We start from the raw sequence: 24501 nt of genomic DNA, 5'->3' as shown, positions 1-24501 counted from the left end.
CCTCATGTCACCTCTGGTTCTTTTGTCAAGTGCCTTCAATCTGTGTCCTCTCAGTTGCCAACCCTCCTTCCACTCAAAACAGTTTCTCCTTATTTACTCTATCAAAACCCTTCATAATTTTGAACAGCTCTGTAGAGGTTCTATTGTTGATGTTTGATTATGTGAATTTGTTTACAATTGACACTCCCTGTGATTGACTAATTAAACCTGAGAAAAGTCGAAAGAGCTGGAAGACAGAATTGAAGCATGGAGCAGACATTTTAAAGCACTGTGAATAAAACATGTTATGCACATAGAAACTAGCATCATCTCTGCATGGTCCTGAGATCGAAAATATACAACAATATCCATCAAATCTCCTCTTAACAATCTCTGCTCTAAGGATAACAACCTTGTCTTCTCTGGACAGTGACACAATGGTGATTTCATTGGACTAGTAATCCGGAAGCTCAGCCTAATGCTCCAGAGGTTCAAATCCCACCACAGCAGCTGGTGGAGTTTAACATCAATTAATAAACCTGGAATAGAAAGCTAGTCTCAGTAATGGCGACCATCAATTATCGTAAAAACCCATCTGGTTCACTAATGTCCTTTAGGGAAGGAACTCTGCCATCCTTACCTGGTGGTAGAGGTTGTGGGAAGTGTTACCAAAGGAAGCTTGGTTAGTGTGGTACTGAGGGATTAGCACTCAGCTCCTCCATTGCAAATCTTACCTGAAGATTGATGTACAAGCAAATCAATCAGAGCCTATGAGGAGCAAGTGCCCAGGCTTAGACAGGAGGGGGTACCAAAGGTACACTTGACGCAGAGGTGCAGATTTCTGGAAAGGGTAGATAGAGAGAGAGAGAGAGAGAGAGAGAGGACACATGGGGGTGGCAGGGGGTGGGTTTTAGAGAGAAAGAACAAGAGAGAGTTGGCAGAAAGGACCAAAGATGGGAAAAAATGTACAAAAGAGAAAGACAGAAGAAGACAGTGAGAAATAAGGAATAAAACTCAGACTGAGGGAGAAAGAGATAAGAAACAGATGGAGACTGATAGATTGAGAGAGATAGAAGGAACAGAGAGAGAGAGTGAGACAGACATAGGGAGAGAGAGAGAAAGAGGTTTGTTTTCTGGAGGTATAGATTATGATATGCATATGGTCATATCATAGACAGAATCAAGGTAAACTCTGAATCTTTTACCAGGCAGTGTTGCTGTCTCTGGTGCATGAAGGGTTAATCTTCAATCTAGAACATTCCTTTAAACTGAGGCAAAATATCTTTTTACTCAGGGTCCCTCTAAAATGGCTAGAAGTAAATTCGTACTGAGCCTCTCACGATCTTCACTAGCCAGTGATGGATGATTTTAACAATCAGATTGAAGAGAAGGTGCTTAATAAATATGTATTTTATCTCAGATGATAAATTTCCAGGAGTTAATTGTTGCCAGCAATCAAAAAATAAGCTAACTGATGAATACTTTCTGTGCCAGTCAGCCCAATGCAAAAGGCCTCAATTGAGAATTTAAACAAAGCTTCTCCCTTTCAGGGGCCCCTTTTAAAGAGGGAGTCTCACCATCAGAGACCCTTTTCCATCTAGCAGGACAAGGGCAGCAGATAGATGGGAACACCACCACCTGGAAGTTCCCCTCCGAGTCACTCACCATCCTGACTTGGAAATATATCGCCGTTCCTGCACTATCACTAGGTCAAAATCCTGGGACTCCCTCCCTACCAGCACTGTGGGTGTATCTACACCACATGGGACTGCAGCGGCTCAAGGAGACAGCTCACCACCACCTTCTCAAGGGCAATTAGGGATGGGCAATAAATGCTGGGACCAGCCAGCGATCCTGTGAAAGAACAAAAAAAAAGGGAGTCTCACCATCAGGACCCCTGTTAAGCATTGAGCACGAGTCAGATCTGGCTTGACGTGCCTTTGAATGTTTTTCAGTATTTCTCTGACATGGGTGACATTATTAAGAGAAATGACCCAAAGCAGTGACTAAACACAATAGTATTACAGAAACCTAATTAACACAAAAAGAACTGACCCTGGAGTGCCCTGAATTAAATTATGTTATCAACTCCTGTTCGTGCTGCTCCAGTGCACTGGCACGAATTAGGAGGTAGTCCCAGCAAGTCTTCCTTCTTTCCAAAGGCCCCGCCTGCCCTCTCTAGCATATGCAAAAGATGACAAGGCCACTATTGCAATGAAGAGCAGGGAAGCTCCCCCAGTATCCTGACCAAAACTAAAATCAGCCCTCAATCAACATCACACAAAAAAAAACAGATTGCCTGATCATTATCATAGTGCTGTTTGTGGGAACTTGCTGTGCATAGATGGCCTGAGGTTATGAAAGGTGCTATACAAATGCACGTCTCTTCTCTTCTTTCTGTTGTGGTTTTCTTGAATGCTGACTCTCCACAATTACACAACTACACAAATGATTGGACTCTGGGCAAGTTTAGACATTGACACGTAGATTTTGGTTTTGCATCAGATCACTACTGCGTTATAAAAGATCCCTAGATAACAAATGTCCCAAAGGCTATCTCATTAACTTTCTACCATCTTCTCAGTTATTTGACACAATGCTAATGGAATCGCTGACTAAGCACAGCAGTCAATCTCTATCACGCTGGCGGCTTGTGTGGTAGACATGTTTGCACTGAAGTCCTTTGTGAGTGAGAGCTAGACCTGTTTCTGTCTGGACTGGAGATCACCTCATACAAGAGGCTAGGTACTACTGGAATTATCAGAGTCCCAGTGACCACCTGGTCTAAATTTGATCGTCTAGATGTTGAACATTCACCGGCTAGTTGTATATTTTATATATTTGAGAGCTATGCAGAGATGACACTAGTTTCTAACTCTGCAACAAGTTTATTTACAAGAGTTGTAAAATATCTCTGTAGTCACTGAATGTCTGCACTCATGTTTAAAGCTCAGTTTCAAGTAGTTTTGGTGATGTCTGTTTACTTTGCTTTGAGTCCACACCCAGACTTAACCAATCAAGGGCAGTGAGCATAGATCAGTAATCAGGCTTACATAATCGAACACTGAACAATTGAACACTACAGCCCAGAGAGGAATTTCCAAGATTCTTTTCACCGAGATTGGTCTTGGTTTTCACCTGTTTTTTTAACATCTTTGACTCCTAACTGCCATCAGAAATAGCTCGATGAACTGCACCCAGGAAGGTGGTACACCTCCACCTTCTCAAAGGCAGTTAGACATGGGCAATGAATCATCAACCATCAACAAGGTGCACTTCAGCAGCTCACCAACATTCCTTCGACAGCACCTTCCAAACCCACAACCACTACCATCTAGAAGGACATGGTCAGCAGACACATGGGAACACCACCACCTGGAAGTTCCCCTCCAAGCCACTCACCATTCTGACTTGGAAACATATCACTGTTCCTTCACTGTCGCTGGGGCAAAATCCTGGAACTCCCTCCCTAACAGCACCGTGGGTGTACCTACACCACATGGGCTGCAGCAGTTCAAGAAGGCAGCTCACCACCATCTTCTCAAGGGGCAATTAGGGATGGGCAATAAATGCTGGGCCCAGCTAGTGAAGCCCACATCCCATGAAAGAAAAAAACAATGCTGGCCTTACTGATGAAACCCACATCCTGTCAATGTATTTATCAAAATACACTGTAATAATCAAGTGAACCTTATTTAACAATAAATAAACATTCAAATAATTAACGGTAACATAACAGATTTACAGCAGGAATGAAACCATTCCAACAGGAAAACAACAAACATTCACAATCTCTATGATAAATTGCTATTTTGTAGGATTAATATTTTATGTAAACAGCAATTCTTTTCTACCAGTTCTCACCATGCTGGGAGTTACACATACCAGACTTAACCTTCCAAGGTTTCAAAACAATTACATCTGATTGAACAACTCAGCTTTCTTAAATGTCATGGAAACAATTGCAAAGCATCCTCGCATTTAAAAACCAACAACTCAATTCAATAAGAGTCGATCAATCAAACATATACCCTTAACTGAGCCAATCCAACATAACATTGCTTGAAGGTTTGCATCCTGCGGCTTGCTTCCTCTCTCAAGCCTGTACATAAGACCCTGAGGGGTTTTGACAGGGTGGATGCGGAGGGGACGTTTCCTTTTGTGGGAGAATCTAGAACTATGGGTCACTGCTTAAAAATAAGGGGTCGCTCATTTAGGACTGAGATGAGGAGAATTTTTTTTCTCTCAATGGCTTGTGACTCTCCAGAACTCTTCCTCAAAAGGCTTAGGAAGCAGAAACTTTGAATATTTTTAAGGCAGAGGCAGATAGATTACTGATAAGCAAGGGGGGGGGGTGTGGTGGGGTGGGGGGGGGGTGAAAGGTTAAAGGGGATAGGCAAGGACATGGAGTTGAGATATTCTTCAGATCAGCCATGATTTTATTGAATAGCAGAGCAGGCTTGAGGGGCGGAGTGGCCTTTCCTGCTCCTAATGCGTATTTTGTTTTACTCATTCATTGGATGTGTTTGTTACTGGCTGGGCCAGCATTTATTGCCCATCCCTAATTGCCCTTGAGAAGGTGGTGGTGGTGAGCTGCCTTCTTGAACCGCTGCAGTCCATGTGGTGTAGGTACACCCAGAGTGCTGTTAGGGAGGGAGCTCCAGGATTTTGACCCAGCGACAGTGAAGGAGCTGTATGTTCGCAATTATGTTCCATATTGGAACTAAGCAAACACAACTTTGAAATACATGTATCCAAATTAGGCTGGGGATTTGAACTCCAAATTTTCTCAAAAGGTCTACTGAATCCCTACAGTGACAGTCTAAAAGTACATCTATTGACTTTGGAGGATGCAGAATCTCTGTCCCTCAATCCATGACATCATAGGTAAGGGTGAGCTACTTTGAAAATTCTGGGACAGGATTTTGCATTTTGGTTGGGGGCAGGTAATCCTTTTGCCTCCAGGAAAATTGCAGCGTGACATTATATGTTTGCCAGGCTCTGTTCTCAGTCCTGTATCAGGGTGAAAATTCTGCCCTGATTCCACCACTCGCCCTCCCGCCCCAACTGGCTGTCGGGAATCTGCTGTTTTTACCCACTCCAGACCTGTACGTGACTCCAGTTCCACTCACCAACTGGCCGCCTCTTAACTGCCCTCCAATGTGAGAGTATCAAAACCACTCGAGCTCTTGGCCCAACGGATAGGGATGGGCAATGAATTCTGGTCTCGTCAACAAGGCCCGCATCTCGAGAATGAGGAGATTGGGAAGAAGGCCGGTCTAGGAACAGGAGGAAGCACTGGACAAACAGACAAATACAATGTAGGAAGAAAGGGAGATTGAGGGAGGTGAGATTCGAGGTACGTTGAGCCTCGAATTTCAACCCAGTAAAGGTGGAGCGGAACCACGAGGGCAATGTGAGAGGAAAGTGAGGAGGAATAAAATTGCCATTGTAATATTGATAAAAAATTGAGACAAGAAACTTAGCGACAGAAAGAAAGAGAGAGAGAGACAGGTTGCATTGATGTGCCTGCATTCTCTTGAGTAGAAAAGATTAAAGGGTGAACTCGCTGAGTTGGTTAAGCTGACTGATAGGCTGTTTGGGCAAAAGCGAGAGAAGCGATTTCCCCTGGTGGGTGGTGCCCAGAACAAGGGGGCAGAACCTTAAAATGCCTGCTAGGCCATTCGAGGGTGATATCAGGAAGCATCTATTCACACAAAGGCCTGGACTTTTACTCCTGAGGCAGGCCTGCTGAAATGGGAGGTTTCCCCGGCTCATCACACTGGGCTGGGGAGAAAGTGCCCCGCGGGATGGGATCTTCCTTCCGGGGGGGTGGTGGGGTGGGGGGGGGGAGCAGCTGGAGGATGGAGTCTGGCTCAACACCTCCAGGAGTGGATCGGCTGTTGCTGTTTTTCTTTTTAAACATTAGGCACTTTAGCCCTCACCCTTCCCACCCTGTCAATGCCCCCCCTACTTCCCATGCCCATATATGCCAACTCATGACAAGCCATGACCTATCCCCATGACTCCTTATAGCCCAATGCCAACTTAGTGCCAACTCATGTCAACCCATGCCCCCCACCCACCACCATTTGCCCTTAGCCCCTCCATGCCAACTCACAGTATGCACCATGGGTAAACCTCAGGAACCATGCTGAGATGAAATAAAATTCTAAATATCTGTTTCACTATATTTAAAAAAACAGGCTTCACTATATATATGAAGAAGCTCTCATTCATGAAAGCCCATTCAATACATTTAAAGTCCCTCAAGTACTTAATTCCTTATAAAAACAAGCAATTGTATTCATAACCCCTCCTCACATGAAAGATTTTTTCTTTAATTTTTAAATTTTTAAATCTTTAAATCTTTAAATTATCTTTAAAAATCCTTAACAAATTCCTTGAGCTCTCAATCAAACTGTGAACTTACAACCCCACCCCCCCCAACACTGCACCCCACCCCCCCCCACCGCCCCCGCCCTCCCAACGTGATAATGATAGATTGTGGAAGTCAGTCAAGAAATAATATTGCTTCAATGATGGCACTTGTGGTTCCATCAACAATCAGCTATTGAAACTGCTAGAACAGATTTTTTTCCAATTCTCACATACACATTTTGTTTCCAATTTTTAAAGGACTGGCCAGTTAACAACTTGACAGCTTTTAGTTTTTTTTTGTCAGGTAAGGTATTAGGGTCTATAGAGATACAGCCATGATCTAATTGAATGGTGAGACAGGCTGTAGGAGCTGAATTGTCTCCACCTGTCCCTATGTGTAAAGCAAAACTCTCAATAACCATATAACAGAGATGGGAGGGTGCATCACTCAATTGGAAAATAACTCATCAAATTATTGACAAGGGAACAAGGTATTCTAGTTACTGCAAAAGCATATGGTTTGTCAGGTTGGAAGGGTTAGATAAAAAGTTATTAAAAATTGGGAGTGAGAATCACTACATTGGAATCCGACTGGTGTCTAACTGGCCCAAAAGCAGTAAATGTGAAATTACAATGGGTTTTGAATTTCCAGCAAAAATAATCGCAAGGTTTTGTTTTAAGTGTAAATTAAATTATTGTCAATAATAATCAAATAAAATTTTGCTGCCTGTATCTTAAATTGATCCAAGTCCCACTCTCCTCATGGTGTCTAACCTACAAATTCTCATCCTTGTTTCAATTCTTGTTTCCTTTGACAGCACCTTCCAAACCCATACCCACTACCACTTAGAAGAATAAGGGCAGCAGATACATGGGAACACCACCAAGTGGAAGTTCCCCTCCAAGCCACTCACCATCCTGACTTGGAAATATATCACCGTTCCTTCACTGTCACTGGGTCAAAATCCTGGAACTCCCTCCCTAACAGCACCGTGGGTGTACCTACACCTCATGGACTGCAGCGGTTCAAGGAAGCAGCTCACCACCATCTTCTCGAGGGCAATTAAGGATGGGCAATAAATGTTGGCCTGTGAAAAGTTTTTAAAAAATACTTCCAGGATCATGTGAGCCTCCCTAACTCTGTAACCTCCTTCAGTCCCCACAACCTTCCATTATATCTGTGAACCTCCAATTTTGGCACCTTGAGTATCCCCGATTTTAATTGCTGTACCATCGGTGCCTTCAGTTGTCTAAGTTCTAGAATTCCCTCCCTACACCTCTCCCCCTCTCTTCTTCACTTTCCTCCTTTAAGGCGCGTCTGAAACCCTAGACCTTTGACCAAGCTTTTGGTCACCTGATCTAATACCTCCTTATGTAGCTCGATGTGAAACTATGCCTGATCACGCTCCAGGGAACGGCTTGGGACGTCTTACTACATTGGAGACACTGTATAAATGCAAGCTGCTATTGTTGTAAACGTAATAAATCTGTGAACATCTGACTATTTAAGGCTATGAACAATATTCATTTGAGGAGTAGATTAGAATGAAGAATCCCCATGCTCTAACAGCAGTAAGATTGAGAATCCAAACCGCAGGGGGAGTCACAGTGATGAATACAAGGAAATTGGACAGAGAGCTAGGTAGGCAGTGGCAGGTAAAGGTGGATGATGAGAAGACTAGAAAGCAAAAGGACTGGAAAAGAAGTGACTGAAAGTCAGAAATAGAGAGAAAAATCAGGGAACTTTAAATAGGCTGATCAATGGCCTGATAGGGGGTAAGGGGAGGTGGTGGCACAGTGGTATTGTTATTGAACTGCTATTCCAGAGACCCAGGGTTCAAATCCCACCACAGCAGATGGAGAGATTTGAGCTCATTAAAAGACTGATGATGATGATGACCATGAAACCACTGTTGTAAAAATCCATCTAGCTCACAAAGGGAATTTACTGTCCTTACCCAGTCTGGCCTACATGTGACTCCAGACCTACAGCAATATGGTTGACTCTTAAAATACCCCCTGAATAAGGGCAATTAGGGGTGGACAATAAATGCTAGCCTATCCTGGGACACCCATATCCCATGAACAAATAAAAAAAAGATTATGGAGGGGCCTGTAGGGGTAGATGTAGACAACCTATGAAAAAGGAGCAGCAGTAGGCCATTCAATAAGATAATGGCTGATTCACATTCCCATCTACCTGATAACCTTTAATTCCCTTGCCTGACAAGAAGCTATTTACCTCCGCCTCCACCACCTTCTGAGACAGAGTTTCAAAGTCGCACAACCCTCTGAGAGAAAAAAATTCTCCTGTCCTAAAAGGGCGACCCCTAATTTTAAACCAGTGCCCCCTAGTTCTGGACTCACCCACTAGAGGAAACATCCTTTCAACATCCACTTGTCAAGGCCTTTCAGGATCTTGTATACTTCAATCAAATCACCCCTCACTCTTCTAAACTCCAGTGGAAACAAGCCCAGTCTGTCCAACCTTTCCTCATAAGACAACCCACTCATTCCAGGTATCAATCTAGTAAACCTCCTCTGAACCATATCCAATGTATTTACATCCTTCCTTAAATAAGGTGACTGAAACTGCGCACAGTATTCGAGGTGCGGTCTCTGTTCAAACCCTCTTGTAATAAAGGATAACATTCCATTAGCCTCCTTAGTTACTTGCTATACCTGCAGACTAACTTTTTGTGACTCATGCACTAGGACACCTAAATCCCTCTGCATCCCGAATTCTGCAGTTGTTCTCCATTTAAGTGCTTTTTGTTCTTCCTGCCAAAGTGAACAACTTCACATTTTCTCCACATTAAACTCCATCTGCCAGATCTTTGCCCACTCAACCAACCCATTTAGATCCATCTGCAACCTCCTCATGTCCTCTTCACAACATACTTTCCCACTTATCTTTGTGTCATCTGCAAATTTAGCCACCATGTCTTCGCTCCCCTCATCTAAGTCATTGATATAAATTGTAAAAAGTTGAGGTCCCAGTACAGATCCCTGTGGGACTCCACTCGTTACATCCTGCCAATCAGGATTAGACCCATTTATGCCTACTTTCTGCTTTCTGCCAGCCAGCCAATCTTCTTTCCAGGCTAATATGTTACCCCCAAACTATGCACTTTTATTTTCTGCAATAGCCTTTGATGTGGCACCTTATCAAATGCCTTCTGGAAATCCAAGTACAGTGTGTCTACGGGCTCCCCTTTATCCACTGCACATGTTACTCCTTCAAAAAAACTCCAATAAGTTGGTTAAACATGATTCCCCTTTCACAAAACCATGCTGACACTTCCCAATTACCTTCAGTTTCTCTACGTGCCCAGCTATAACCTCCTTAATGATCGATTCTAACAACATCCCCACGACAGACGTCAAGCTAACTGGACTATAGTTTCCTGTTTTCTGCTTCCCTCCCTTCTTGAATAGAGGGGTTATATTTGCTACTTTCCAGTCAGAAGTGATACGTCAGATGCCTGACTCCAAATAACTCTTTGTTCTTATGGATAGATGCTGCTAACTGTGGTCAAGGGACATTTCCTAGTTGGCATCAAGGAATATATTTTATCCGAAGGAGAATTGTAATTTTTAGACCGATTATTAAGTCCCTTTATGAATATGGAACTGACCCGCACTTTAATTTCCCATATAGAATGATGCAGCACAGTAGGAGGCCACTCGGCCCATCATTCCTCCGTCGGCTCTTTAAAGGACCCAGTTGATCCAGATCACTCCTCTTTCCCCAAAGCCCTGCAAATCTTTTCCTGTTCAAGTATTTTACCACCAATGCCTTCTCAAGGGCAGTTTGGGATGGATAATAAACGCTGGCCTAGCCAGTCACGCCCACATCCTGTGAAAGAATTAAAAAACAGGTTTAACTAATTCCTATTTGAAAAGTGGCTTTCAGGGAGTGCGTTCTAATCACAGCACGTGGTAAAAGAAGTAATTGTCCTTATTAGCCCTCTGGCTCTTTTTCCAATTATCTTCAATCTGTGATCTCTGATCACTGACCCTCCCACTAGGATATCTCATACAATCCTGATTCTAATCGCTCCGCCCTTGAACTGTGTAGGCGCTAAGCTCTGGAATTCCCTCCCTAAACCTCTCCAACTCTATGTCCTCCCTTAAGAAGCTTCTTGAAACCTAAACCTTTGACCAAGTTTTTTGGCCACCTGTCCTATACTCAGTGCTGACTTTTCACCTGATTGCAGCCCTGTGAAGCATCTTGGGGATGTTTCACTACATTAATGGTGCTATATAAATGCAAGATGTTTCAACATCCTAATCCCAAAATAAAGGTCTTGTGGGTAGTGTCCCTACCTCTGGGCCAATGGAAGTCCATGGTCACTAGGGCCCTCTTAGGGCAGGTTACCTGAAGGAGGAGGAATCCAAACAAGAGATACTGCTCCAAATATGAAAAGACAGGGCTGGGGAGTGATTTGTAATAGAGATTTTTAAAGGTCTGAAAGGTTTTGATCGGGCAGGCACAGAGAGAATGTTCCTACTTGTGGGGGAGAGCAAAAATGGAAGCCACTAAGAAATTCGATCGGGAATTCAGGAGAAATGTCTTTACCCAGGGAGTGGTGAGAATGTGGGACTCGCTACCGCAGGGAGTGGTTGAAGTGAATAGTGCAGAGGTATTTAAGAGAATCAGGTCAGGGTCCCTGTGCAGCCAACCTCCACCACTGGAGCCTCAGTACAAGGGTCTCATGCACGTGTAGAGAGACACAAACAATGCTGCACATCACCGAGAAAAGGCCTGCTCGGCAGGTAATCACCTTAAACTCAGCAAAAGAGGAGGCTATTGCTTGGCTTCAGGGATTTGCATTCACTAAATAAAAATAATAATAGTTTTTAAGAGGAAGCTGGATGAACATATGAGGGAGGAGGGGATAGAGGGTTGTGATGAAGGATTTGGATAAAAATTGGAGGTGGCTCAAGTGAAGCGCAAATGCCAGCATGGACAGGCTGGGCCGAATGACCTGCTTCTGTGCCATAAATCCTGTGTAATGTAATGTAATGCGTGTAATGCTACTGTAATGTTAAACTTGGAGAAAACGCAGCAACATACAAGTTTGTCCAAGGCATCTTGTTCCTTATCGACAATGTTAGCAAGTAACCGATGCTAAGATTTGCCTTACTTCACTGATTTAAGAGTGGGGGGTTGTGGGGGTGGTGGGGAGGGAGGGGGGGTGTGATGGTTGCATGGGGGCAGCAGAGGGATATGCCAGCTAGGCTTCCTATACCTGATCACCAGCTAGTGAATATGGCAAGAGCAGAATATGCTGTAGGGCAGGCACCACATTGTCTAATCGCTGGCTCTCAACATCCAGGCTGACACGCAGGGGGACTGTCCACCAGAGACTGTCAGAGCCCTCAGAATAGAATCACAGTGAGGGATGTCAAAACGAGAGGAAAAAATTGGGAGGGGTGGGGAGGAGAGAAAGAGAGAAAGAAAGAAAGAGAGAAAGCAGGAAAGAAAGAGAGAAAGGAAGAGAGAAAGAGAGAAAGAAAAAAGAGAGAAAGAAAGAAAGAGAGAGAAAGAAAGAGAGAAAGAAAGAGAGAGAGAGAAAGAAAGAGAGAAAGAAAGAGAGAAAGAGAGAAATAAAGAGAGAAAGAAAGCAAGAGAGAAAGAGAAAGAAAGAGAGAAAGAAAGAAGGAAAGAAAGAGAGAAAGAAAAAAGAGAGAAAAAGAGAGAAAGAAAGAAAGAGAGAAAGGAAGAGAAAAAGAGAGAAAGTGAAAGAGAGAAGGAGAGAAAGAGAGAAAAAGAAAGAGAGAAAGAAAACAGGAAAGAAAGAGAGAAAGAAATAAAGAGAAAAAGAGAGAAAGAGAGAAAGAAAAAAGAGAGAAAGAAAGAAAAAGAGAAAGGAAGAAAGAGAAAAAGAGAGAAAGAAAGAAAGAAAGAGAGAAAGAAATAAAGAGAAAAAGAAGAGAGAAAGAGAGAGAGAGAGAGAAAGAAAAAAGAGAGAAAGAAAGAAAAAGAGAAAGGAAGAAAGAGAAAAAGAGAGAAAGAAAGAAAAAGAGAAAGGAAGAAAGAGAAAAAGAGAAAGAAAGAAAGAAAGAGAGAAAGAAATAAAGAGAAAAAGAAGAGAGAAAGAGAGAGAGAGAAAGAAAAAGGAGAGAAAGAAAGAAAGAGAGAAAGAGAGAAAGAAAGAATCCTAGAAGGGACAATGACGTCTATGTCAATAAAAATAAATGTTTAAAGGGAAGAAATCCATTGCCTTGTTTGAAAATCCCATTCCATTGCGGCAGGACTATTCATTCAACAGATGTTTCTTTATGTGGAGCAGATGGTTCCTGTGCATTTTGATCAACACATGACACTCTGCCAAGAATCGACGTCTTTGATCCAGGATTACGCAGGGGTGGGAATATCTCAGCTAGTTATTCAGTAAATGTAACAAAGGGAAGAAAAATTGGCTCCGATTGGTAATTGCCTCCACCTCAGCATTCCTGTTTGATCAACAACACTCTAAGCCAGCCTGAACTGGTGGTAGAATTCACAAAATATTTCCCACATGGCCCTTTATACGAGGTGTACCAACTGGTTGAATCGTTCAGTCATCAAGCACAGAAGGAGGCCATTCAGCCCATTGTGCCTGTGCTGGCTCTTTGAAAGAGCTGTCCAATTAGTCCAACTTCCCCTGCTCTTGCCCCATAGCCCTGCAAATTTCCAATATATCTATGAGGACAGATTGCACAGTCTTGCCTTGTATTCTCTCAACTTTAGAAGATTAAGGGGTGGTCTAACTGAGATGTTAAAGGATGTGATTGGGTAGATAGAGAGAGAGACTATTCCCCCTGGTGGGATCTTCCAGGACAAGGGGGCACAGAATTAAAATTAGAGCCTTGCTATTCACGCGATGTCTGGAGGAAGCACTTCCTAGCACAAAGAGGAGTAGAAATCTGGAACTCGCGCCCCCCCCAAAAAAAGTTGTTGAGGCCAGGGCACAATTGGAAATTTCAAAACTGAAACTGATAGACTTGCTAGATAAGGGTATTAAGGGTTATGAAGCCCTTAAGGAACAAGGACCAGGGTGTAAATAGTATGTTAATAATATTGTTAGCTTACACAAGTGAAGGGTATTGTTTAATTAAGCATATATAAATAGGGGACAGCTGGGACACTGGGTGTGGGAGGAGAGCTATGAGACTGAACAAAATTAATAAGGTCTCCCAGTTAAAAAAAAAAGCTTTGTGTCTTGGTTTGGACTTCACCAACTGGCTTGTATTCTATTAGCACAGGAGGCACAGATTTAAGATTTCAAACCAAAGATGCAGTGAGAATGTGAGGAAGAACTTTACTACACTGAGAGTGGCAATGACCCGGAGGTCGCTGCCTATGAAGGTCATGGAAGCTGAGATGATGAATGATTTCAAAAGGAAATTGGATGGGCAGTTGAAAGAAATAACCTTGCAGGGCCACAGGGATAGAGCAGGGGAATGGGACTGACTGGGTTTCTCCGCAGGGACTGGCATGGATTTGATGGACCAAATGGCCTCGTTCAATGCCACATATGGCTCTGTGACAAGGAAGGCGGATGGAATTAAGATACGCATCAGCCATGATCTAAGTGAATGGTGGAACTGGTTTGATGGCTGAATGGCCTCCTCCTTTTATAATGCTCCAATATGTCCCCAGAGCAAGTTAACACTTCAGACTGACAGTAACCCCACTCTGTAATAAAAAACCGTAACTAATACTGATTTGCCCTCAAAGAAATCTCTCTGAGGATGGATGTCAACAGCTGGAGTGGAGACTTTCTCTGTGGAAAATAGATCATGAAAGAAGACCATTCTGCCCATCCATAACTGTACCCACTCTTTGAAAGGACTAGCCAATTAGTTCCACTCCCCTTTTATCTCTCCCCATGGCACTGCCTCTATTTTTTCAAGTTCTTTATCCAATTTTCTTTTAAAAGTTACCATTGAATATGTTTCCACTGCCCTTTCAAGTTGTAGGTTCCAGATCACAGCAACTCACCACTTTAAAAATAATTCTCCTCGTCTTCCCCTCTGGCTCTTTTGCCGATTACATTCAATCTGTGTCCCTCTGGTTACCAACCCTCTTGCCACAGGAATCAGTTTCTCCATACTTAGCTATCAAAACCCTTCATAAATTCCTTTTCCTCAAATCAATCTCCCTTTAACTATCCCTGCTTTAAGAACAACAATCCCAACTTCTCCAGTTTCACCTCCCCGGCTCTCTCCTGACAACCCCACAAAACTTTTCCTTTTTAAGTATGTATCCAATTCCCTTTTGAAAGCTGCTGTTGAACCTCCTTCTCTCTTTCAGGCATCGCAGCCAAGAAACATTCTTCCTCTGTTCCTGGAACTGTGGTCAGCCACCAGAGTGATGGCATTCTTGGTTATAAGAAGGGATTTTGCCTGTACTCTGCAGGGGTAATCCCAGAATATTATCAAGGCTCCGAGTGTTAGCTTATAAGGAAAGATGACATAAACCAGGCCTGTATTTCCTGCAATGCGGAAGGTTAAGGCGTGATTAAATTGCGTTTTTTTTTAAATATTGGAAGGAGTCGATAGAGGGAATCACTTCCACTGGTGGGGGAAGTTAGGGCAAAGGGAGCTCAAAACCAGAGCCGGCCCATTCAGGAGAAGTTAAGAAACATTCATTTGCGCAGGGGGTAATGGATGTGTTGAACCACTTCCCCAAAAAGCAGCAAATGTTCGCTAGGTTAATCATTTTAAATCTGAGATCAATAGATTTGTACTTCCCAAAGAATTTTAAAGGTTTGGGGGGCAAGGCTGGTTGATGGAGTTAGGACAGTTCAGACATGACCTCTTGAATGATGGTGCAGGTTAGAGGGGCTGAATGGCCTCCTCTTGTTCCCATGTTGGCCCCTTTAAGTTCCTGCCTTTGGTCAGCAGGTCTCAAGGGAGGAAGTGATTTGATTCATTTGGAATTTTTGGATTGGGAAACGCTGGAGTACAAAATGAGGGAGAAGAGCGAATGGGGAAGCAAGACAGACAAACCCACCTAGCCATTTAAGACTCGGGCTAATAGGCATCAAAAGGGGAGGGGGTTTGCCTTCAAACAGTGCTCTGACAAATCCCCATTTATCCCCCCCCCCCCCACCCACCTCTGCAATAATCAATGCTTTAAGTTGAACCCAAGCACCAGTTAATCCTTTGAACACAGCACACAATCCCACTTGAAGCCTTTTAAACAGCAGGAAACATTGCAATGGAGGCAGGAAGGGAATGTTACTATCATATGAAAAATAAAACTCGAGAGCACCAGAGGGATTTGCCAACAACAGGCAGCAGTGATGCTGACTGAGAGAGTGCTTAAGATTCATAAAAGCGAGAGATAGTCAGTCTCTCTCCCAGTTCATAGCCCAGCCTCAGCACTGGACCTAACCAGTGTATCCATTCCCTTGTTCAATCCACCACTTGCATTTCAAACATTTAAAACACACAAGAGATGGAAATCTCACAAACCTTGTGCCTTTGTCACTCATTATCCGACTGCCTTCCCTGTAGCAGACAGCTCTCTGGAATGTCAGATGGGTGATTAGAACCCAGCCCTCGGAACCTACAGCTGAGATTGAATTCAGTCAGCCCCGCTTACTGCTGTCACCTCTCTCTCTCTCTCTCTCTCTGTCGGTTTTAATCTTGTCCACTCCCCTTTCTGCACAAATTCCTTTTTTTTTAACACAAGCACGTATCCCTCCCTCCCTCCCCCTTACCTACATCTGATATTAAATAGATAAATTTCTTTCTTGAAAGCTGAAAATCCCCAGATTGCTATTGCTCTGTTATACCATCAGTCTTGATTGTACACAGGGGAGACACACACACACACACACACACATACACTCAGTCTCTCTACTCCTCACTCACACTCACACACATCCCCACGCCTAGCTCTGCTTAAAGCTGTACCACCTCGCTATCCCAGACTGATTCTGGCAAATCCTTAACTCACTAACAATTTGCACTGTGGTCAGAAAAGGGTAAAGGGTTCAGTCCCAGCAACATCTGTAAGTTTAAAGCACAGGGACAGCCTCCCAATTAACATCTCATCCCCAGAAATCCAGGGATTGGGAGAGGGGCTGGGGAAAGGAAATTCATGATGGAATTGTGGAAAACAGATTGGGAATGGACAGATAGATAGAACAGAGAGACATAACGAGGCAGAATAGGGAGGCAGCGGGTTATACTAGACAGATACAGAGACACAGATAGACAATTGGTTATACTAGATAGATACAGAGACACAGATAGACAATTGGTATACTAGACAGATACAGAGACACAGATAGACAATTGGTTATACTGGACAGATACAGAGACACAGATAGACAATTGGTTATACTAGACAGATACAGAGACACAGATAGACAATTGGTTATACTAGACAGATACGGAGACACAGATAGACAATTGGTTATACTAGACAGATACAGAGACACAGATAGACAATTGGTTATACTAGACAGATACAGAGACACAGATAGACAATTAGTTATACTGGACAGATACAGAGACACAGTTAGACAATTGGTTATACTAGACAGATACAGAGATGGAGGAGAAGTAGATAAAACAGTTTAATATGGAAGAAGATGAATAAAATGGACAGCCAGTCATACCCACAGGAACAGTAGCGATGTGGTCATTTTACTGGATTTATAATCTAGAGGCAGGAGCTCAAATCCCAACGTAGCAACTGTGGGATTGTAATAGCAGTAATAAATCTGGGCCGGGGTTTACCTGGCCCACCAGCAGCAGGTATTGTCGTGGGTGTGACAGGAAAATTTGGAGGGCGGTTTCTCGCCCCCCCACCCCCATGACAATGTCTGCTGCCGGCACAAAAATCCCAGCACCAGAATAAAAAACTACTGCCATTAATTGTGGCCCGAAACAGCCGGATTGTTATAAAAAAAACACCTGGTTCACTAATGTCCTTTAGGGAAGGGAATCTGCTGTCCTTACCTGGTCTGGCCTACATATGACTTCAGACCCACAGCAATGTGGTTGACTCTTAACTGCCCCCCTGAAATGGCCGAGCAAGCCAAGGGCAATTAGGGATGGGCAATAAATATTGGCCTAGCCCACATGATGCCCACATCCTAAGCATGATTAAAGAAGGTACGTTTCATAGATAACAGACACAATTATGTACATTTTGTTAGGCCAGGTAGAATGATGCAGTGGTTATGTAACTGAGCTATTAATCCTGAATTAAAGAATGTGATTCTTTAATTTCTTCCTTGGTTCATGACACATGGGAGGCTCTGGCTGCGCCAGCATTTATTGCTCATCTCTAATTGCCCCTTGAGAAGGTGGTGGTGAGCTGCCTTCTTGAGTCGCTGCAGTCCATGAGGTGTAGGTACACCCACAGTGCTGTAAGGGAGGGAGTTCTTGGATTTTGACCCAGCGACAGTGAAGGAACAGCGATATATTTCCAAGTCAGGTTGGTGTGTGGCTGAAAGAAATTTGCAGGTAGTAGTGGTCCCATGTGTCTGGCTGCCCTTGTCCTTCTAGGTGGTAGAGGTTGAGAGTTTGGAAGGTGCTGTTGAAAGAGCCTTGGTGAGTTGCTGCCGTGCATCTTGCAGATATTATAGACTTCTGCTACTATGTGTGGAGGGAGTGAATGTTTGTGGATGTGGTGCCAATCAAGCTGGCTGCTTTGTTCTGGATGGTGTTGAGCTTCTTGAGCATTGTGAGAGCTGCACTCGCCTTGGCAACTGGAGATTATTCCCTCATGTCCCTGACTTGTGCCTTGTAGATGGTGGACAGGCTTTGGGGAGTCAGGAGGTGAGTTACTCGCCGCAGGATTCCAAGCCTCTGACCTGTTCTTGTAGCTAAAGTATTTATATGGCTAGTCCAGTTCAGTTTCTGGTCAATGGTAACCCCCAATGTGTTGATGCTGGGCGATTCATCGATGGGTATGAAACTGAAATGTCAAGGGGCGATGTTTAGAGTCTCTCTTGTTGGAGATGGTCATTGCCTGGCACTTGTGTGGCACGAATGTTACTTGCCACTTGTCAGCCTAAGATTGGATATTGTCCAGGTCTTGTTGCATTTGGACATGGACTGCTTCAGTGTCTGAGGAGTTGTGAATGGTGCTGAACATTGTGCAATCATCAGCGAACATCCCCACTTCTGACCATGTGATGGAGGGAAGGTCATTTATAAAGCAGCTGAAGGTGGTTGGACAGAGGACACTACCCTGAGGAACTCCTACAATGATGTCCTAAAGCTGAGATGATTGACCTCCAACAACCACAACCATCTTCCTTTGTGCTAGGTATGACTCCAACCATCTCAAATGTGATCACTCAATTTGAAATTAATTACTTTTATTAGAAAAGCTAGGGTCAATAATTAATAAGTAACCATTAAATTGTCAGACTATCGTTGTATTCTAAATGGTTCCTTCAGGGAAGAAAACCTGCCAAACCTTACCCAATCCCACAACCAGTCACTTGACTCTTAGCAGCTCTACCAAATTACTCCATCGCATTAACCGAAGGTGGTCCACCACCATCTTCTTAGTGTAACTGATGATGCTGGCCTTACCAGCAATGCTCACATCCTGAAAGTGAATAATTTTTAAAAATTCAATTTTCACAAACCCCTTGATGCCTTCTTAAATATATTCAGTGACTTGGCCTCCACAGCCTCTGTGGTAGAGAATTCCACAGGTTCACCACCCTCTGAGTGAAGAGGTTTCTCATCTCATTCCTAAACGGTCTACCCCAAATCCTGAGACTGTGACCCCTTGTTCTAGACCGCGCCCCCCCCAGCCAGAGGAAACATCATCCCTGTATCCAGTCTGTCCATCCACGTCACAATTTTATATGTTTCAATGAGACCACCTTTCATTCTTCCAAACTCCAGTACAGAATACAGAGCTCTGAAGAAGAGTCATACAGACTCGAAATGTTAACTCATTTTTTTCCTCTCCACAGATGCAGTTAGACTTACTGAGTTTTTCCATCATTTTCTGTTTTTGTTCTAGTGAGTACAGGCCTAGTCAACCCAATCTCTCCTCATACAACAGTCCTGCCACCCCAGGAATCAGTCTGGTGAACCTTCGCTGCACTCCCTCTATGGCAAGTATATTTTTTCTTAGGTAGGGAGACCAAAACTGCACACAATATTCCAGCTGTGGTCTCACTACAGCCCTGTACAGCTGCAGTAAGGCACCCTTGCTCCTGTACTCAATGAAGGCCAACTCACTTAAGGGATTGGACAAGTATTTTAAAATGAAGAATAAATTAAAGGACTAGATGGAATGGGGGAGGGTTCTGGGACTAATTGGAAAACTCTTTCAAAGAGCCAGCATTAGCTGGATGGACTGAATGGCCTCCTATTGTGTTGTTTGATTCTAATTCTGCCCATGTCCAGGTTTATGCACACTGGGCACTGGGCTAGAAGCTTGAGGCACAGATACTAATGATAGAACACCAATACCACCATCCTGGGTAGAGTGAGTGAATGGAGCATAGTGGTGCTGGTCTGAGACTTCTTGTTCTGAATGACTTAACTACATTCTGATTTTACACAGCTTTTTTTTATTTATTCTTTCATTGGATGTGGGCATCACTGGCAAGGCCAGCATTTTGTTGCCCATCCCTATTGCCCTTGAACGGAATGGCTTGTTAGGCCATTTCAGAGAGCATTTAAGAATCAATGTGTGGGTCTGGCGAGACATAATAAGAGTCACATTGGGTTTGAAACATTAACTCCGTCTCTCTCCCCAGACCTGTTGAGTTTTTCCAACAGGTCTGGAGAGACCTGTTGGTTGTTTTCTTCAGCAGGGTATGAAGGATCAAGGCTTGCATTCTGCTCAGTCAATACTTCAAGAGCTGTGCTACGACGCTGCCACCATGTTATGTTCTATTTCTACTTCGACATAAAAGTACCAATCATACACAAGGGTTGGTGAAACAATAATTGGGTTTTTTTTATCTTAAATAGTCTTATCTTCAAATAATGTTCACTGAGAGGCTGTGAGGCACATTGTGTGACCTCGACCACTGCTGCTTGCAGCCTGACTATAAGTCATGGGTCAAACACATCACGTCCTGTTGAGGCATATAATGACTGACAGGAGCTTAAGAAATGTCCCCTTAAAGGTGCACGTCATCATATCACAACAGGAATGCAGGGTTACTTTATATTCATTCACAGGATGTGAGAGTCACTGGCAAAGCCAGCATTTATTGCCCATCCCTAATTGCCCTTTGAGAAGGTGGTGGTGAGCTGCCGTCTTGAACCGCTGCAGTCCATGTGGTGTAGGTACACCCACAGTGCTGTTAGGGAGGGAGTTCCAGGATTTTGTCCGTGTGGTGTAGGTACACCCACAGTGCTGTTAGGGAGGGAGCTCCAGGATTTTGACTCAGTGTCAGTAAAGAACGGTGATATATTTCCAAGTCAGGATGTTGTGGGACTAGGGGTGCTCCCCACTGAGCCACACTTGACTTTGAAATATACAGTTGGATGGAACGGAATCCGGGACTGTGATTGGGGAAAATCTAAAGGTGGGAGAGAGTCAGACATCTGGAAAGAGTAGAGTGTCAAAGCAAAGAAATACAGCAACCCTAACATGGGAATAAACTCCAGGTAGGAGCCAAAGCATCAGTAGAGGAGAACAAGTGAGGGTTGAAACCTTTAGAGAGCAGAACTGTGGGAATTAAAAGAACAAATATCTGGATGGATATTGCAAAAAACAGACTGTTCAGTCACTGAGAAGTGAAACATAATTTTAATTAATTTAACAAAAGTACAAAGCATGAACTTAAATGTTGAAAGAACTAAAGTATCTTTACAAGGAATAAATTCTTCATCATCCCTAAAGCACGTAAACAATATGTTAATCTAGCAGGTATTAAGACGAGCAGATACTGCGTACAATCAGAAACCCGCAGTTTCCATGAATCCCTTACTTTTGAAAAGAGTTCATACCATCAGTTCGAGGTGTTGGGTGAGCTTTAATTCAGGAACATTAACCACAGGTAGTATGGGATATGAGGCAAAGGCGGGTCTATAGAATTAGGTCACAGGTCAGTAATGATCTCGCTGATTGATGGAACAGGCTTGAGAGGGGCTGAATGGCCTCCCCTGTACTATGTTTCTATTAGTTAATTTTCAAGCCATTCTTAAAATCACTTTTCAACGTTATTCTGCTACAATGATTGTTTGTTGCAGAGAATTCCACATTCTGACAATAACTGGAGTTGGTATTCCTGGTCCCGGGGTCTTTTGGTTAATCATGTGTTGCAACATTGGGGTGGGGAGATTGGATAGGGTTGGGGAGAATAGTAAAACTAGAAGGCAAACCTGCTCATTTCTCTGACATTCCAGTCACCTAATGACTCCAGAGCCAAGATCAGGAACATTTGCCTCATTTTTCTCCTTGATGTTCAAGCCAGAGGGATTGTACGGTCTCCTGTTGCAGTCTGACAACAGGCACTGGATAATTCAACAGAGGCAGGTCATCATCCATCAATATTCATACTAACAAGAGGGTGAGTGTATGAAAGTAATAGATCCACTGGGTAATTTAGGTATAGTGGCCTTTGAAAGAGTTATTCACACATTAGCATTCATTTCACAATGTCCGTACAAAGTCAAGAAAGGAAGACTAGCGTTTATATAGTGCTTTTCAGAACCATCGGATATCTCAATGTGCTTTACAGCCAACTAAACATTTCTTGAATTGTACTCATTGTTGAAGTGGAGGAAGTGAAGCAGCCAATTTGTGCACAGCAAGCTCCCACAAACAGCAACGTGATAACGTCCAAATGTTCTGTCGAAGGGTCATGAGGACTCGAAACGTCAACTCTTTTCTTCTCCGCCAATGCTGCCAGACCTGCTGAGTTTTTCCAGGTAATTCTGTTTTTGTTTTAGGTTTTTTGTGATGTTGATTGAGGGGTAAATATTGACCAGGACATCAAGGAAAACACCCCGGCTCTTTTACATCCACTCGAGCAGGTAGATAGATGGAGGCCTCGGTTTACCATCTCATCTGAAATAAGTCACCTCAACCGTGCAGCACTCCCACAGTGCAATGGAATGTCAGTCTTGATTTTTGTACTCAAGGCTTGCAGGGAGACTTGAACCAGGAACCCTGTGATTCAGAGACAAAGTGCAACCAACTGAGCCATGCTTGACACACCAAGCCCTGAGTGTGGGACACACAGAAGATACCAAGGCCTTGGAGAGAGAGAGTAGAGATTTAGTCAGGCAGAAGGGTTACCAGGTGTTTCAGTTCATGTAGAGAGACTGGAGAAGTTGGAATTGTTCTCCTTGGATGATTTCATAGTGGTGTTCAAAATCATGAAGGGCTTTACCAGAGTAAATGAAGAGAAACTGCTTCTGCTGGTATGGGTAACCAGAGACATAGATTGAAGAGAATTGGTGGAAATAGTTTCAATCACAGACAATGACTTTTGGATATTATGTTGCTCCAAGGTGAGATGAAACACATAGTAGGTATATAATGAAAATAACAGCGGGGAGGCAACAGTACCAACAGGCTTGTGTTATGCACGCACTGGGAAGAGATAAGACTATTCACTCATTCGGCAGTGGAAAGTCCAGAGTGTAATAAAGATATCAAAAGAGTATGCAAGCCAAATGGTATAATCCATGATTGATACAACACAGCAGGAGGTCATTCTGTCTATCATGCCTATACTAGCTCTTTGAAATATCTATCTAATTAATCCCACTCCTCTACTCTTTCCCCAAAGCCCTATAACTTCTATCCTCTTCAAGTGTTGAAAAATTCCACCATCTGCCATGGTGGCTTTCAAATCGGAAATGGCGGAATTTTTCAATAGGCTTTTCATTCCAGATTTTTAATGATGACCATGTAACAATCATTGATTGTCATAAAAACCCATCTTCTTCCTTTAGGGAAGGAAATCTACCATCCTTGCCTGGTCTGGCCTACATGTGACTCCAGATTCACGGCAATGTTTTATTTTTATTCATTCATAGGATGTGGGCATCGCTGGCTGGGCCACGTTTATTGCCCATCCCTGATTGCCCTTGTTCAGAGGGCATTTTTAAGAGTCAACCACGTTGCTGTGGGTCTGGAGTCACATGTGGGCCAGACCAGGTAAGGATGACAGATTTCCTTCCCTAAAGGGCATTAGTGAACCAGATCGGTTTTTACAACAATCGACAGTGGTTTCATGTCATCATTAGACTTTTAATTCCAGATTTTTATTGGCCATGGCCAGATTCGAACCCAGGTCCCCAGAGCATCACCCTGGGTCTCTGGATTACCATTGACCAGAAGTTGAACTGGACTAGCCATATAAGAGCAGGTCAGAGTAACTCAACTCCTGACTCCCCAAAGCCTGTCCACCATCTACAAGGCACAAGTCAGGAGTATGATGGAATACTCCCCACTTGCCTGGATGAGTGCAACTCCCACAACATTGAAGAAGCTTGATACTGTCCAGGACAAAGCAGTCCGCTTGATTGGCACCACATCCACAAACATTCATTCCCTCCACCACCGACGTACAGTAGCAGCAGTGTGTACCATCTACAGGATGCACTGCAGGAATTCACCAAGGCTGCTTCAGGCAGCACCTTCCAAACCTACAACTGCTACCATCTAGAAGGACAAAGGCAGCAGATAGATGGGAACACCACCACCTGCAAGTTCCCCTCCAAGCCACACACCATCCTGACTTGGAAATATATCGGCTGTTCCTTCACTGTCGCTGGGTCAAAATCCTGGAACTCCCTCCCTAACAGCACTGTGGGTGTACCTACACCACATGGACTGCAGCGGTTCATGAAGGCAGCTCACCACCACCTTCTCAAGGGGCAATTAGGGATGGGCAATAAATGCTGGGCCCAGCCAGCGATACCCCAAATCCCGTGAATGAATAAAAAGAAAAGCTAGTCTCACTAATGAGGATCCTGACACTACTGGATTTTTGCCAACACGTTTCTGGGTCACTGATGCCCTTTAGGGGGGTGAAATCTGTCGTCCTCACCTGGTCTGGCCTACACGTGACTCCAGACCCACAGAAACTTAACTGACCCTTAACTGCCCTCTGAAATGGCCTAGCAAGCTGCTCGGCTGTCAAGTAGGCCAACTTCTCAAGGATGGTTAGGGATGGGCAGTAAATT

General features: G+C 43.7%; 1 protein-coding gene across 1 annotated transcript in view; it reads right to left on the bottom strand.

Annotated features, from left to right (window-relative positions):
- Positions 1-16026, bottom strand: part of LOC121284440 (beta-arrestin-1) — a 137224-nt gene extending 121198 nt beyond the window's left edge. The window contains exon 1 of the mRNA XM_041199904.1: positions 15832-16026. Coding sequence (XP_041055838.1) covers positions 15832-15851 — 20 coding nt within the window. The 5' untranslated portion in view covers positions 15852-16026. The remainder of the gene's footprint in view (positions 1-15831) is intronic.
- Positions 16027-24501: the final 8475 nt, after the last annotated feature.

Source organism: Carcharodon carcharias, chromosome 11 (assembly GCF_017639515.1).
Source record: "Carcharodon carcharias isolate sCarCar2 chromosome 11, sCarCar2.pri, whole genome shotgun sequence".
Lineage (NCBI taxonomy): Eukaryota > Metazoa > Chordata > Chondrichthyes > Lamniformes > Lamnidae > Carcharodon > Carcharodon carcharias.
This window is presented reverse-complemented; position numbering and strand designations above follow the sequence as displayed.